Source organism: Ictidomys tridecemlineatus, chromosome X (assembly GCF_052094955.1).
Source record: "Ictidomys tridecemlineatus isolate mIctTri1 chromosome X, mIctTri1.hap1, whole genome shotgun sequence".
Taxonomy (NCBI): domain Eukaryota; kingdom Metazoa; phylum Chordata; class Mammalia; order Rodentia; family Sciuridae; genus Ictidomys; species Ictidomys tridecemlineatus.
The window spans coordinates 117,895,091-117,911,608 of NC_135493.1; the positions used below are offsets into that span (position 1 = coordinate 117,895,091).

At 42.7% G+C, this 16,518-nt stretch overlaps 1 protein-coding gene across 6 annotated transcripts in view; it reads left to right on the forward strand.

Annotated features, from left to right (window-relative positions):
- Gpm6b (glycoprotein M6B) overlaps positions 1–16,518 on the forward strand; it is a 162,489-nt gene that overhangs the window by 138,300 nt on the left and 7,671 nt on the right. For all 6 annotated transcript variants that reach the window (XM_040288042.2, XM_021722768.3, XM_005315976.4 and 3 more), the window contains 3 exons: positions 7,406–7,592; positions 9,403–9,559; positions 14,122–14,293. In XM_040288042.2, the coding sequence (XP_040143976.1) occupies positions 7,406–7,592; positions 9,403–9,559; positions 14,122–14,293 (516 nt within the window). The remainder of the gene's footprint in view (positions 1–7,405; positions 7,593–9,402; positions 9,560–14,121; positions 14,294–16,518) is intronic.

Consider the following 16,518-nt stretch of genomic DNA (forward strand, 5'->3'; position numbering starts at 1 on the left):
GGTTTTTCATTCTGGACTCAAAATGCCTATAGTGTCCAATCATTGTTTGGGAATGGGGTTGTCCTATGATATTTAACAGCACCCCTGGCTTCTACCTCCCACATGCCAGTAGCATCCTCTGGGGAGGACTGACCATGATTAAGAACCATGGTCTGAATATGTGTAGGCGTTTTGTTTCTGCCGTCTCAGGGGCTTTTCACTTTGGCACAGTAGACATTCAGGGCTGGATAAATCTTTGTTGAGAGGGGCTATCCTATGCAGCATGGGATACTGCGCATCATCCCTGGCTTCCTCTGACTAGATGCCAGTAGCACCCCTTCCCACAGCTGTGACTATCCAAAAAATCTCCAGGCATTGCCAGATGTCCCAAGGGGCACAATCATCCCCTGTTGAGAATGTTCCTTAGTCTTCTTAGAGTCAGGAAGGCTTGGGTCCACTGACATTCACTTCTGCTTCTCTTAAGTAGGATTCTGTCCACCTCCATTTCCCTGTTACACCTCTATTTCCCTGTTGTTTCAAATAGCTGTTACTAGGTGTTTGAAAGTTGCGGGGCTGGGGTTGTGGCTTAGTGGTAGAGCGTGTGCCTTGTGTGTGTGAGGCACTGGGTTCGATCCTCAGCACCACATAAAAATAAATAAAGGTATTGTGTCCATCTACAACTAAAAAAATATTTTAAAAAAAAAAAAAAAAAAAAAGAAAGTTGCAAAGCTTGGTTCCTCCTTTTTTTTTTTTCTTTCAATTTTGTGCTCATCAGGAATCAATAAAGTAGCAAAAAGGCCTCTGTAGAGGAGTGCGGGGTGTGTGTATGGGGGGATGGAGGGGGGAGAGACAGAAAGGGAGAGGGAGGGAGGAGAGAGAGAGAGACAGACATTCATTTCCTGGGGAAGAATCTGAGCCCTGTTCCCACTGACCCCCCCTCCCGCATCAGCGCCAGCATTAAATCTACAGCCAAGATCAGGGACAACTTGGGCAAATCACTTGGCCATTATGAACTCACGGCCATGGCAACAGCCATCCACAAGCCTGAGGACAAAAGGTATCTTATTCTGTTGTTCTGCACAAAAGGTTCTAGGGATGCAGGAGACAAAATGGCTATTGAGAAAGGCAGCGATGTGTATTTTTTTCTCCCTTCTATGTGGTTTATATTTAAACTGTCTTAGGCTAATGCACACTGGAACTTTTGTGTGAATCAAAACCTAAAACTCTGTTTAGCTAGAGACTAGCTAGATGAAGGCTTAAAGCTAAACAGAGATTTTGGGGTTTGGTGAGAGGTCTTGAGAATTACTCATAAAATGTGCTAGAAAGCCTGGCATTGATTTTTTTTTTTTTTTTTTTTTTTTTTTAACTAGTAGGTCACAGTGAAGCTAGAATTAGGCAGCCAATATAGATAAGTAAATTGAGTCAGGTCAGATCCAGGAGGCCAATTTGAATGAGTCCAGGAAATTGGAGACTGCCCCCTGAGGGATTGAAATGCCTTCAGAGCCCTTCCTCCACCCTGCTCCAACCTGTTGCTAAGGTAACCAGTCCCCGGTATTGCCCCTCCCTGCAGGGAGCTATAAAGTTGTTAATGTGTCCTTGCAGGGCTCCATCCTGCCCTTCCCCCTTCAGCCCACCTGCTTCCCACCTTTTGGCCATTCCTGGGCCTAGTCACACATAAGCAGGGAGGAGAAAGATAGGGGAAGAGGACAGAGGACAGGAGAACAAAGGAAACCTAAGATATAAAAAGGCAGAACACCTCGCCTCTTGGGATACCAGGATACCAGCTATGGCCCCCTTCTCCCTCTCAGGAGAAGTCTGTTACTCCTTTTTATTTATTATTATTTTTAAAAATATTTATTTATTTATTTTTTAGGTATAGATGGACACAACACAATGCCTTATTATTTTTATATGGTTCTGCCCGTGCTAGGCGAGCCTTCTACCGCTGAGCCACAATCCCAGCCCCTGTTTCTCCTTTTTAAATAAACCCTGCTTTATATGCTTGCCTCGGCATGCTTCCCAAACTTCAAACTTCAACATGTGAGGAAGCAGGACTTGTCACAGATAACCGGTGGTGTCAACAGTTATCTAGGGGAAAAAAAAAAGTTTCCTTGCCTCTTCTAGTTCATGTTAACCAACGCTGCCATTGCTGGTTTGAAGCTTGGGAAGATTCTGTCTGTGGGTTTGTAAGAATATCCAAGAAAAGCACTGATCTTTCTTGGCTAATATCAACTTCTAATAGTATGATGCTTTGCTGATACTGGACATACTCCCAAACTTAAAAATCATCAGCTTGCCTATGACTTCTAGCACTAGAGACAATCTGAATCGGAGGTCCACTTCCTTTGCATAGGTGCTCCCAGTACCATGCAGGGTGTCTGCTTTCTCAAGTAACTACGTACCTGTTTTCTCAGCCCCTGCATATGCCATGACACTAAAGCTTCTTGGATATGAAAAATCCCAAGGTTAACAGTATTGTTGGCTCTGAAAAAGCACTATAATTGCACTCTTTTTTCAAGACAGAGGAAAACAACTTGGAACATTTGGGTTTTGTTCCTTTCAGTCCCTGGAATTTGTCATTTGATTTGCAAGTGACTAGAGTATTGTGGCCAGACCCAGCAGGCTACCATTTTCTTAGGGAGAAAACACCAAACACCATTGAATGTGAAAGCAGACACTGCAGATGGACTCAGGATATATCCCTGAGGTGGGAAGAAGGCACTGCTAACTAGCAACAGGCTTCTCCAATGTTCCTGTGCACATGGATCCTAGAGGAAAGTGCTTATAGTGTAGATGCTAACTCAGCTGGTCGGGGTTGGTCCAAGATTCTGTGTTTCTCACAACCTTCCATTTCTCACAAGCTGTTGCTGCTGGCCTCAGGAAAGCACTTTCAATTGATAAGCAGTCCACTAGCATCTCTTTTTGACCAGTGATCATACTTTGAACACCAACCCGTGCTTTTAGATAGGGGCTGCAAACCTTTTCTATAAAGAGTTACATAGCAGATGTATCAGGCTTTGCAAGCATGTGAACTGTCACAACTATGGATAAAAACAGCCAGGTGATTTATAAATGATAAGTGCGGCTGTATTCCAATAAAATTTTATTTATGCAAGCAGATCATAGTTTGCTGACCCCTGGTTTTAGAAAAATTCAAGCATTGACGGTGATGGATACTGTGGTAGATCATTGTTACTCCCTTTCATAGTAAAGGGAAAGTCATTAATTCTCTTGTGGTGATATTGCATTAATCGTGGCTTGTCCCTTGATACAGAGTTTGATGGTCACTGTGGTTGGGATGACATAGTAGGTGAGGTTATGTCTGCCTTTCCTGGCTGGGTTTCTATCTAATAAGTATGAAATAAAACATTACTGTGGACATAAAAGGTAAAAGAACTCCTTTAGGGCTGGGGCTGTAGCTCAGTGGTAGAGCACTAGTCTAGCACATCTGAGGCACTGAGTTCGATCCTCAGCACCAAATATAAATTAATTAATTAATTAATTAATTTAAAAAAACCCTTCATCCCCTTCCACATAAATATAAAACTGGCTACATAGTTTTCAGACCTGGTATAATATTCATATGCTCTTATTCAAAAATTAAGAATTTCAAGGTGGCTGTAGCAGAGCATTAGGCCAAGCATGTGGCCCCACAAGACAGTAGAAGGAGCCATTGCAGCCACTACCTCTGCTGTACACATACCTACCTATATTTCAACTTAAATACTGTTTAATGTGAAGGCTCTAATATTGTAGAATCCAGTCTAAGAAAATATTTTGCTTTTTCTTACTGACTTTTTGAGGCAGTTTTGGGATGACTGTGTACCATGCCCAGTGTTTGGTGATATCTTGCCCACTGTTGATATAGGTGGCATCTAGACTAGCACAGAAGATGCAGTGGGGAGCAAACATTTATCAGTGGTTGGATATCCACCACCCAGATAATTTTTTAAATATTTATTTTTAGTTGTAGTTGGACACAATACCTTTATTTATTTTTCTGTGGTGCTGAGGTTCGAACCCAAGGCCTTTCACATGCTAGGCGAGCACTCTACCGCTGAGCTACAGCCCTGTCCCCCAGAAAATTTTTGATCTGGCCCACCAACCTAGAACAAGCTCTTGTAGAGTTTATTCTACAGCAAGTTCTTAATTGCTGTTAAACATCATAATGCATTTATAGTTCCATTTTCTCCACAATATTTCCCAGCAGTATTATTTCCTATCAAGTTTTTCCATACTGTGTGCTACCAGCTTCTAGACACACTAGCTGGCAGGGTCTGTAAGAGTTTTATCTATGCATGTGGATTAAAGATGACCAATATGGTGATTTCAGTTTTTTAGAGGTAAGGGTTTCTCCAGCCACAAATGAAATCATCTTTGAAAACATAAGGAAGTTGGCATCTGCTGAGACAGTGTGATTCATTAAAGTGATTCCCCAACTTCTTGAATCCCTGAATTCCCCTGCTGTTACCAAACTAGATCCACAGCACGGGGTATATGGAGTCCCTGGGAGATATAAATTGCAGGGAAACTTTAGCCTTGATCTACTGTTGAATTTGGGACTGGACAGCAGTGTTCTTCTAACCCCAGTCATCTTTTTAAACCTGGGAGCAGCTGTGATGTTTCCTTTGAACAAAGCAGAACGTTCTAACCCTTTGGATGAGAGAGCCTTTTGAAGTGGCAACTGTGGATATGGAAGGATGAGTTCTGTTGTTAAAGGGCCAATGTGCTACACCAGCACACCTAACCCTAACTGAATGATGAGAAAGGATGTGGGTTTATTAAAAATATATATACAGCAAAAATATCCAGAAATTAATGGACATTTGTCAGGTAATATGTCACTGTCACATTAGTTATTTAAGTATTTTGCATATATATCTTTCAATAGAAAGCCTTTCCTCCTTCCTCCTCCAGTGTGAGTTATTTGCTTCTGTCCTTTTCTCTCCTCCCCTGACTCTTCAGTGGTCTGTATCCTGGTCGTCATTAATCATGCTATATACTATGAATTTGTTCCTTGTCTGCTGACCGCGTTAGATTGATCTTGAAGGCAAAGACATCTTATTTCAGATGTGTATCCCTTGGTGCTAAGCAGTGTTTGGCACCCACCCAGTAGGTCTTCAAAAGTACTCAAATAATGAAATCCAAAGTAAAACCTGGTTATGATCCAATTTATGTTATAGAAAATTGAATATATGCCAAATCAAAATGTGTCTTTTTTTTTTTTTTTGGTATTGAGGATTGAACTCAGGGGTACTCAACCACTGAGCCACATCCCCAGCCCTATTTTGTATTCTATAGAGAGACAGGATCTCACTGAGTTGCTTGCTGTTGCTGAGACTGGCTTTGAACTTGAGAACCTCCTGCCTCAGCCTCCCAAGCCACTGGGATTACAGGCGTGCTCCACCGTGCCTGGCTCTAAAATGTGTCTTTTAAAGCAGCATTCTGTGATGACGAAACAATTGTTTTGTATCTGCATTGTCCATCATGGGAGCCACTAGCATAAGTGGCTACTGTACACATGAAACATGGCTAGTGCAACCAAGGACCTGAATATTTCATTTAATTTAATTTAAAATAGTCATGTGCAAGTGGCTACCTTATTGAACAGTACCATCCCAAGGCCACATATCTCTGTCCAAGAAGGACCAGATACAACTGGGTTAGCCAGCAGGCAGGCATTCATCTTGTTCTTATCAGAGACTGAGAATGGGGGGAGAGTGTGATTGATGACACACATAGGGATTTTTTCTCTTTACATAATGGGGTACATCAAGGCTAAGGATGTTGGTTTTTCTTGGTTTTGAAGCATGGAAAGAATTTGGACTTTAGTTGCATTCTTCTCACCCCAGATCCCAGAAAGTCATATGATAATCCTATATGAAGCTCCTATTTCTGTTTACAAATCTGAAACGTCTAAAACTCTTTAAGGTACTGACTTGCTAGTGAACCTGAACCATACTGTGTACTGCTCCCCACTTTAACAAAGTTTCATTGATCTATAGAGAGGTTGGTCTTCTTGAAAACTGCTGATCATCTTTTGAAATAGAAGGAAACAAAATTCTTATGATGTCCTGACTCCCCACTCCTGCTCCCCAATGAACTAAAGAGAAAGGTCTATAGTCACTTTCCATGTTGGGTTTCAGCAGATAGTAGTTTCAGATGGGATGCTTATCTACACAGAAAAGTTCATCTCTGGTGTGTTGCACGCATAGGGTTTTCATTTCCTGGATACTATGAAGACCATTTGGGGGAAGAAAATTTAACTGGCTTGTCCTGAGTAATGAAATTGCTTGATTGCTCTTAAACATAATAATGTGGTTAAAGTTCCATTTCCCCCACAAGCCATTTACTTAAGGGTTTGGCTAATATAAATAGGGATGGGCCATCAGGAGAGATCCTGACATTATCGGGAGGCCAACACTGCTATATTGAAACATAAATATCTCCAAACTGAAAATGTTACCTTTCTGCCTATCAGAGAGGCCTTTATGGACATCTTGAGCAAGAGTCTCATCTTCTCCATATTAAGAGTGAAGTTTGGCTCTATCTCATTCATTTCACTTCATGGATGCTCATTTTGTCTTTTTTTTTTTTTCTCCCCCTCCTTCTGTTCCTTTTCCCCCTTCAAGTACTATCACCCACCAGTTCTGGGTTTTGACTCTGAATGTGTGTCAAGGAAGGGGCAGATGGAAGCTGGGGGAGGGGGAGGATTGTGAATGAGTTGCTTGTGCGAGCTGGGGTGGGGAGCACTTTTTTTAAAAGTTGGGGTAATTTCTGATTCCAACTTGAACGAAATTTGACCCTCTTGAGTGGATCTTGGTGACTTTCTACTTCAGTGAACTAGGTATCCAAATACCTATGACTTTCTCAAAATAATCCTGTTGATATTATTCCAAACCTGGTGACAATATAATTTCTGTATGGGCTTCTTCCAGCTTCCCAAGGGGTCAAGGGCTTGGGGAAGGCCATTGGCTACTACAACAATCTGTGTACTTGAAACCCCAAAAGGCAGTTTTGAAAAAAAAACTGTCACTTTTCCCCTAGAGCTGTGATTTCACTACTGTTCTCCTTGGTTTTGTTAGTGGAATAAGTGCTCCTCATTGCCACTTGGGCAAGGTCCTTCCAACCCCAGTGAGTCAGAAATCTCCAGAATTGTGATTGTTGATCAGCTAACTGCTCTGCCACTCACTACCCTTCTAGACTCCGAACAAATCAAGTTCTGTTTCCACTTGGAGCCTTGGGGTCTTCACCCAGAGAATGTGAGACCATGGGAACCTCTTCTCTGGTCCTTGGGATGTTGAGATGTTAGCCGTAGAGCCTGAGGGAGATGGAAGAGTAGAAACTTGAGTGCTAATCGGTGGTGGTCTGGAAGACCAGAGGTGTCCCTGCCTATCACAGCTGCCTTTCTCTCCTTTGGGTCCAGGCTGCTTCGAATGCTGCATCAAGTGTCTGGGAGGAGTCCCCTATGCCTCCCTGGTGGCCACCATCCTGTGCTTCTCTGGAGTCGCCTTGTTCTGCGGCTGCGGGCATGTGGCTCTCGCTGGCACGGTGGCCATTCTGGAGCAACACTTCTCCACCAACACCAGTGACCATGCCTTGCTGAGTGAAGTGTAAGTGTCTGCTTCCCTTGCAAAATGTATGTGAGATGTAACTACCTCAACATGTTTTCTGGAAGATACCACATACTCTTCTGAAAGAAAACTGATGCTTTTTAAATTCAAGCTTACTATAGGCAGATGAATAAAGTCCATGGAAGGGGGGCATATGGGCCCCAGGGTGGGATCTCGCCTGGAAACAGCAAGGTAAGCACACAGGGAATTCTACACAGCAATGGATACAGGGCACTGTAACAAAGTGACAGGTCGGTGCTGCTGATCATCTTATCAGAGAGTTGACATTGTTCCTAGGTAACAGATACCATCTGGTTTTGTCATGGATGACTGCCATCTTTGGAATGATGGGAGCTCCACTGAGGACTAACCCCAACTCTAAGTCCACAGGAGTAACATTTTAATGTTAATTATTCTAGTATAAGAATAAATCCCAGGGCATCCTCCAATGCAGAAAAGGAGATATGCCAAGGATTTAGCCCCAAATCTCTGCCTTCCTGTTCTGGAATAATTTTCAATGGAGTCTTAATAACTCCCAAGCATAGAATCTCATAACTGTCAAGCTCAGCAGCAATATACATGTTACCTTGAAATACATTCTGCCTTTCCCATTCATTTAGCATTTTTGTTTTCTTTAATTCCAAAGTTTCAGTGTTTGTCTTGTAAGAAACCTGTCCAGCAGAATGAAAAAAGGGACGGCTAAATTTTTGTAGAATAAAGAAACCATTTTGGAAGAGTTCTTAGGGAATTATCTGTTGATGAATGTCCTCCAAAGAAATCAGCAGGAGTGGGGTGGGTCATAAGGAGGGATCAAACAGGACAAGGGGCTCATTGTGTACTATTGTGCAGAGAAGAAATATTTGCCCAGACTGAACCTGGGAAATGTGTATTGATTTAATTTGCCAGTGATCTCAATCCATGATTCTCAAACTTCTGAGCTCTAAAAAATGCCCAATGCCTCAACAGACCAATCAAGTCATCACCTCTAGGGATGTGATCTAAATCTAAATTTTCTAAAGCTCCTCAAGTGATTACAATGGTGGCCAAAGCTGAGGAACTGTCATTCCAGTCTCTCAATTTTCACAGGACAAGCTTATTAGTGAATTAACTTTCTGTAACGTAAGTCTACTCGACATACTATCACTCGTATACTAAGTATTTCATTAAAAAACAACAACAACAAAAAAAACCTGCCCAAGTTCCTCCTTATGGAGGCCTTGAGAGCTGGGGTTGTGGCTCAGTGGTAGACCGCTTGCCTAGCATGTGTGAGGCACTGAGTTTGATTCTCAGCACCACATATAAATAAATAAATAAAGGTCCATTGACAACTAAAAAATATTAAAAAAAAAAAAAAGAATAAAAAGAGGCCTCGAGTGCTGAGTTTTATGAGTAACTAGGTCTGGGTAGGAAGCATTTTGAGATAGTGGAAGGAACATGCTGTCCATTGAGCCTGGGTTCAAATGCGGGCCCTGTCATGTGTATCCTCAGGTAATTAACTTAACTCTTTAATGCCTATGGTTAAATTCAAAATTAATCAATCACAGCATGGGACTTGGAAAGTAATCAGAGATTCTGAGTGGGCCCTGCTCCTGACCAAACAAAATTTCTCCCATGCTTCACCTATAAGTCCATTATGGAAGGCAGGCAGGCCCAGGTTGATGAGGGTGGGCGGAAGTGCCTGCCCAGGATGCCCAACGAGGCTGCTAGGGCCAAAGGAGGCAACTTCACCTCATGTCCTCTCTTCAGAATCAAGAAACAAAATTTCTAGTTGAGAGTGAACTGAATGTTTCAAGATCTCTTCTCTTCCTAGGATACAACTGATGCAGTATGTCATCTATGGAATCGCATCCTTTTTCTTCTTGTATGGCATCATTCTGTTGGCAGAAGGCTTTTACACCACCAGTGCAGTGAAAGAACTACACGGGGAGTTTAAAACCACCGCCTGTGGCCGATGCATCAGTGGAATGGTGAGTGCGAACCTTGCTATTCTGGCAAAATTGACCAGCTATCTGAGAGTGGTTGGGGGTTTGTGACACAAATATTGTTCTTCCAATGTAGAGTCAGGAACATGAAAACCTTCAACATGTCATTGGTGATAAATGAAAATTTATGGTTGGTAATGGTAAAATGTTTCCTTTATGAACATGCAGATAAGGGTACTGAAGATTCATGTGGTGTTTCCACTATAGGAGAAGATAACTTTCAGATCAGCCAAGGTTCCCTTTTGTTTTTGAATATGACTAGAGGCCCTAAAGACATACATGTTTTCTGTGTGTGGTGGTTCACGCCTATAATCCCAGTGACTCAGGAGGCTGAGGCAAGAGAATCACAAGTTTGAGGTTGGTCTCAGCAATTTAGTAAGGCTCTGAGCAACTTATACTATCTCAAGATAAAAAATGTAAAGGGCTGGGGATGTAGCCTCACTGGTAGAGTGCCTCAGATTTCAATCCCTAATACAAAAAGAAGACATGTTCTATGATAAATGTCACGATCCTTCTATTAATATTTATCAGAACAGACTGTACCAAGCACCTAGCTGTACTTCTCTAGTCACTGGGAAGTACAAAGGTTAAAACAGGTTCTTCCTCGAGGAGTTTATTTATAATCTAAAGGGGTACAGGGAAAGGAGGGCATTAGCCAAGAATGACCTGTGGGCCATATGAGGCCTACTGCCTGTTTTTATATGGTTCAAGCTGAGAAAAATGTTTATATCTTTATTTCATGATATGTGAAAATTACACAAATTCAAGTTTTGGTGAATGTAGTTTTATTGGCACATAACCATGTTTTGTTTGCTTCTGGCTGCTTTCCTGTTACACAGTGGCAGAACCAAGTAGCTGTAATGGAGACTGTATGAGGCCCCCCAAATCTAGACTGTTTCCTATCTGACTTTTTATACCATTTGATCTAGAGGACAAATCTTAAAAAAAAAAAATAATAATGGAAAGACAAGGTTAGAAAGTGCCACATCACAAAAGGTAACCTGGTGGTGGTAGGGGGGCTGGGAGGGAAGAAGCCAGTATTGGGTTTCATTTTTGACACGCTGAATTGCATTTTTTTGAAGATAAAATATTTATATTTGAGTTTATAATGGCGTGCTTATGTCAAAATGTCTCACAGGCAGTTGGCTATGTTTGTGGCATTTGAAAGAACAGTCAGGTGTAAGAGCATTTTGGGAATCAAGAGAAGCACTAATGCGAAGGAATAAATGTCAGTCTCAGTGTTCAGCCTCCCCTAAGGGGAAATACCTGCTGTCACCACAGGGTGACAAGTTCCTTGGTAGGGGGAGCTCTGACTGAGGGTGCCACTGTCATGGGTCTGGCTTAAAGCCTGGGAGAGCCCACTGTTGGTAACAGTCCTCCTGCAGGAGGCACACTAGTTGGGGTGGAATTCTCTGTGATCCAGTAGCACGGGCATGAGGGGTGTGTTGGGTCTGGGATGCAGAATACCTTAAGTTTCAGTGCAGATTCGGGGAGGGCTTTGCACCAGCACAAAGCAGAGGAAATTGACACCGCACACGAGAAATGGGGGAAGAGGAACCAGCATGAACAGGACAAGGAGGTCCAGAAAACAGATGGGGCTCCAGGGAGCCAGTCCTGTGACCAGGCTGGAAGGGAAGGGTCTGTTGGAGGAAGAGGGAAATAATACTGCTTGGGAGGGCCAGGGATCAGATGAGGAAGGGCCTTGAGTGAAATTCAAGGATAGGAATGAAATTGACAAAGACACGGGAGAGGGAGGGTTATGAGAGAGGAAGGTAAGCAAGAGGGCCGAGCCACTATGGAGATGTGAACTTGGCTCAGGAAGTAGGATGGTGAACAGGGGCAGATGCAAAGACAGGGGAGGTGGGCTCTGGGCTTGGTCGGAGAAGTGAGGAGGAGAGGAGGTAATGAGTGCCCAATCTCTGGCTGTGTGTGTCATTAGAGATGGGGAAAGTAGATTCAACGTGACACATTAGGGCTTGGTGTAACCACCAGGAAACAGGTGGAGTTACCTAATACGTCATGTAGAAGGTTAGGATGGGATTTCTGAGAATGCTCTAGGCCAGGGTGACCAAGAGTTGGTCATTTAAGAGTGGTGGCCATGAACAAGTTGACATCAAGGAGGTTTGTGGAGGGGGACAGTGCTGGGGCACAATGTTGTCTACTGGCTAGGCTAAGGAGAAGGAACCCTAGCAGGGAACTAAGGAAGAATGGCCAGAGAGGTAAGTATTATCTTGAGTTCAAGAAGGAAGGCCATGGCCAAGGTGATGCTCCCAAAGGGTCCAGATAATTTAATGTAACCTTATGTCCTATCAGAATATCATTCTTCCTTTAAATGCCCCCTTTAAAAATTTGAGCCAACGTCTCAAAAGTTGTGGCAAATGGCACTTGGGCCAGGATCTCTGGAAAAGCCTAGGCAGCCTATCACATTGCTTCAATCTACACATAGGTCCCTGTGCTTTGGCCAGACCTGCTGGTTTTCTGCCTAGGCTCCAAACTTAGGCAGGTTGCCTTCTGCCATCTTGAGCTACTTTGCCTCAGGCTGCTGCTCTCTCCTGTACCACTGTCCTCCAGCAGGGACCCTGCCAAGTCCTTAATATCCCCTAGCACAAGTAAGATAAGGCTGTGAACATCAAGTTTACTGCTGGAGACTAAAGTGCAGCCCCTCCCAGTCCTGCCTGTCCCCCATAGGTCAGGGACTAACTCCACAATCTGCCTTTCACCCAGACCTGCCCCTTCTATGAGAAATAGGCCCCACAGGGAGCGGAGCATACAACCTAAGCTGCCTGGGGCTGCATGCCAACCTGTAATTTTGTCCTGAGTGACACCATTTGTGAGACCTCAGAATGGCTCTGCTGGGCCTCTTTTGGATCTGTTCGCCTAATCTCCTGTGTGAAAATGCTTGAACAAGAATTACAGCACTTGCAAGGACAAGTCGGTCTCCACAGGGAGTGTCATTCAGAAGTATTTCTGAAACCCGTGTTCCTGCAGGGATGAACCACTCATCTGCTGACTGTTTAGTCCTTTGTTGATCTGAGCATCTCTACTCCCAAATGGGATTCTTATAACACTTTTTGTTTTTTGTTTTTGGTACCGGTGATTGAACCCAGGGGTGCTTAATCACAGAGCCATATCCCCAGCCGTATTTATTTTTTGAGACAGGGTCTTGCTAAGTTGCTTTAGGGCCTCACTAACATGCTGAGGCTGGCTTTGAACTTGCAATCCTCCTGCTTCAGCCTCAGAAGTTGCTGGGATTACAGGTGTGTGTCTGGCACACTTTGGCTTTTTAAGATTAGGCTCACAATACAGAGGATAGGGCTGGTAACAGGCCCTGAAGCAACAGGCTGAGGTCAGAAAGTTGTATGAGGTTGGTGAGACAAATGAGCTCTGACCCTGTTCAAGAAGGCCTTGCTCTCCTCAGTCTCTGTGGGAGGCTATCCCAAAAGCTCACTGAGGAAGCAGCTCTGAATGCTGGAGGCCACTGTGACAGGAACAGCTCCCAGCAGGGCATTGGCCTTCTCTCTGGAGCCCTGACCTCCTCCAGAAGGAAAGACTCACCAAGACCAAGAATCAACAGTCCCCTTTGAGTCCTTGTGGTGTTATTAGAAAGATTGTAAAGTTTTCTTTTGAAGGGGAAAGAAAAAGAAACCTTAGTCTGAAGCAGCCAGATCCCAGGCACTGGGGAGGAAGATGAAACTGCTGAAATCGGCTTCTTTGAGTATTTTTAGAAATGCAAATGTTTTTGGAACTATGTTTCTGGAACTATACTGAAAAAAGGCCTTGTTTCTGCAGTTTACCGGGCTGACCAACTGGAGGTAGCCCCTTTGAGCCTGACCCCCAGGCCAGCCTCTCACTTTCCAGGTGTTCCCTGCAGTATAAAAAGTTAGGTAGAATCCTCAGGTCTCACCATGAGCTTAAAAAATAACAGTCAAAGTAGAACTCGAACCTGCCCACGCGCCCTGTGGGTGCACATTCTGCGAATAGAAATACCATAAGATGTTTGAGGCAGCCTTTCAAAGCTGTCTGAAAATTGGTAGTCAAGACAGGTTATGAAAGTTGAGTACTGCAATTACCCTCTTCCTGGAATTGCCCATGGTGACTTGTGAGGACCATGAAGCTTTTTTCCTAAACCAATTGCTTTGCTTGTAAAGTTGCTGTGAATCTTAGAAAACTAGAGGAAAATGGGTATCTTATCAAATTCACAAAGAGTGCCTCATGGGAGGCTCTGTCACTAATTAGTTCTGTGACCTTGAATAAGTAAGATCACCTCTGGGGTTTAAGACAGAGACCTGAAAAAGCCCCCAAGGTGGCTCTGGGGATTACCATTCAAATCCTCTATGTAGGGGAATGGTCAGCTCCAGCTTCCCCTGCTCCCCTACCTTGGCCATTTCTTCTAGCTGCCACAGCAGGGTGTGGTTCCGAGAATGCATTCTGCATCGGTGGCTTCTGTACTGGGTGGGCCCAGGACAGAACTGCACAGTCCTTCCTCTGGGAGATGACCCACTGGTGCAAAGGATGATTCTTTCTCCTTCCTCTTGTTTTTGGCCTAGTTTGTTTTCCTCACCTATGTGCTTGGAGTGGCCTGGCTGGGCGTGTTTGGTTTCTCGGCAGTGCCTGTGTTTATGTTCTATAACATATGGTCAACTTGTGAAGTCATCAAGTCACCGCAGACCAACGGGACTGCGGGTGTGGAGCAGATCTGCGTGGATGTCCGGCAATATGGTACTTTTAAATTTTCTCCCCCTTAATTTTTTGTTGTCTTGTTGCATATATCTGGACCTTAATTATTACAGAGGCATCCCCTTTACCCATGACCTGTTTCACACATTCATGTATTGAATAGTTTACACTCTTTCCCTTCATATACTGCTTTCTGGATGGAAGCATTACTGAGGCTTTTAACTTGCTAAAGGATGTCATTTAATAGTTTTATATTTTTATGTGTTTAGTAAAAGATGTTTAAAAAAAATTTTTTTTTTAGTTGTAGATGGAGACACAATATCTTTATTTACTTTTATATGGTACTAGGGATCAAACCCAGTGCCTCATAATACAAGGCAAGCACCCTACTACTGAGCCACAGCCACAGCCCCAGTAAAAGATTTTTTTAATGCAATATTACTTTATAATGCAATTTAGTCAGACTTCTGGGTATCCACTATAAAAATATTTTTCTTTCAGTTTTATAACTGACTTTTTATCTAAAATGATACATACTGTACAGTCTAATTAATTTCTATATCCAACTCTTAAAAATCTTTTTTAAAATGACTAATTGTTTAAACTTTATCTATACCAAAACACAACATAAATCCAGATGTATTTTTAAATAATCAGTATATATGCTGTGAAAACTGCCTTAAATTGCTTATTCTCATGAATGGGATCCTCAAAATAGGGAATGAAGGTTGGTTCCTTGTGACAAGCCACAGAAGGGGCTGTGGGTTCCTCTGGTCAATTAATTTGAGACTTAACTTTCTGCTGTGAGAGAAGGCAGTATCTCAAGGAAGAAGTCTAATTACTGCTTCTAGCCAGGATGCTAGGAAATCTGTTCCCTGGCAGAAATAGGAAAAGAGATCTTCATTAAAACTGAAGAAGTAACTATGCTTCTAGAGCTTTTCTGGAAACAGATGAATATTTCATTTTTGCTTGTTTTTCTCACGTGTCTTATTCTCAACACCTTGTTTTACAACATAATATGGAAATAACTTAAAACTGCCCATCACACTAACCTCTTCTCACAAAGGCCCATGCCAAACAACACTGTTCTTTATGATGGGTTTAGAAGCAGATCCTGAAGTTGGTTTTTAAAGCATTTGTGGAAAAATATTTAAATGTGCATCATTTCCCTCTTCCTTAAAAATAACTTTTCACCACAAATTTTTGGGGGTCGATAATTATATTTTTAAGTCCTCTGTATTTGCCCAGCCAGTTAGCCTTGCAATCACTGGCTTCACCGATAGTTTCCCATCCTTCTAAGGCATGAAGATTTACTATGGGCCATCACAGGGATGGAAGAAATAAGGACTTTTTATGTTTTTTAAATACTCTTTCCTTACCTCCTGGGAGAAGTGTAAATTGAACTGTACTTAATTTTTAAGCACACACTTAAACGCATTAAAGAGGTAAAAGAGCAGTATCTCAAGGGACAACTGTCACTGTAGAAGGGACTCAGGATTATAAGAGAGACATCACAGAACTAGACTGTTTGTCCCATCCTCTGGGATGAGGGGCACTAGTGGGTTTTTTTTTTTTTTTTTTTTTTTTTTAAGTTTCCAATTTGATTTTTCAATTTAAAAATATTCCCAACACATATATACAATTTTTTTTTTTCCTGGTGCTGGCGATTAAATCTAGGTTTTGTATATGTAGGCGATTGCTCCACCACTGAGCTACATCCTCAGCCCAGGCGTCCAAAATACACATCCAAAACTTTTTATTAGATTTCAATAAACTTAAAGTTTCCAAGTTTGTACTCTCAATTTTGGCACTTCTCTCAGGTGGACCACTAGCCAAGAGCTTGAATAGTCAGGCCACACCACAACATTCAGATGGAAATTTATCTAATGTAATGCTTTCTGATGGGTCACCTTGCAGATACAGTTAATAAATTCACTATAGGGAAAACCTAGTTTTGAAACAATCTTTACAAATATCAACTCAAAATTGAACAAAGCACAATTTGTAGGAGGAAAAAACACCAAGCTGTTTAAATCTCTTAGAGACCAGGTGACTTTGCTCTTGGCCTATTGTCCAAATAGGGCTTACTCTATTCCAAAAAGCCTGTTCTGTAGACAGCAGACACCTCAGCTCTTGCTGAGGAACAGTCTAGGATTTTATTACAATTGGCAGCCAAAGTGGTGGGGTCTGTTAAGAACATGAGGTTGGCCGGGGATGTAGCTCCAAGGTAGAGGGCATGCTTACCATGTGTGAGGCCCCGAGTTCCA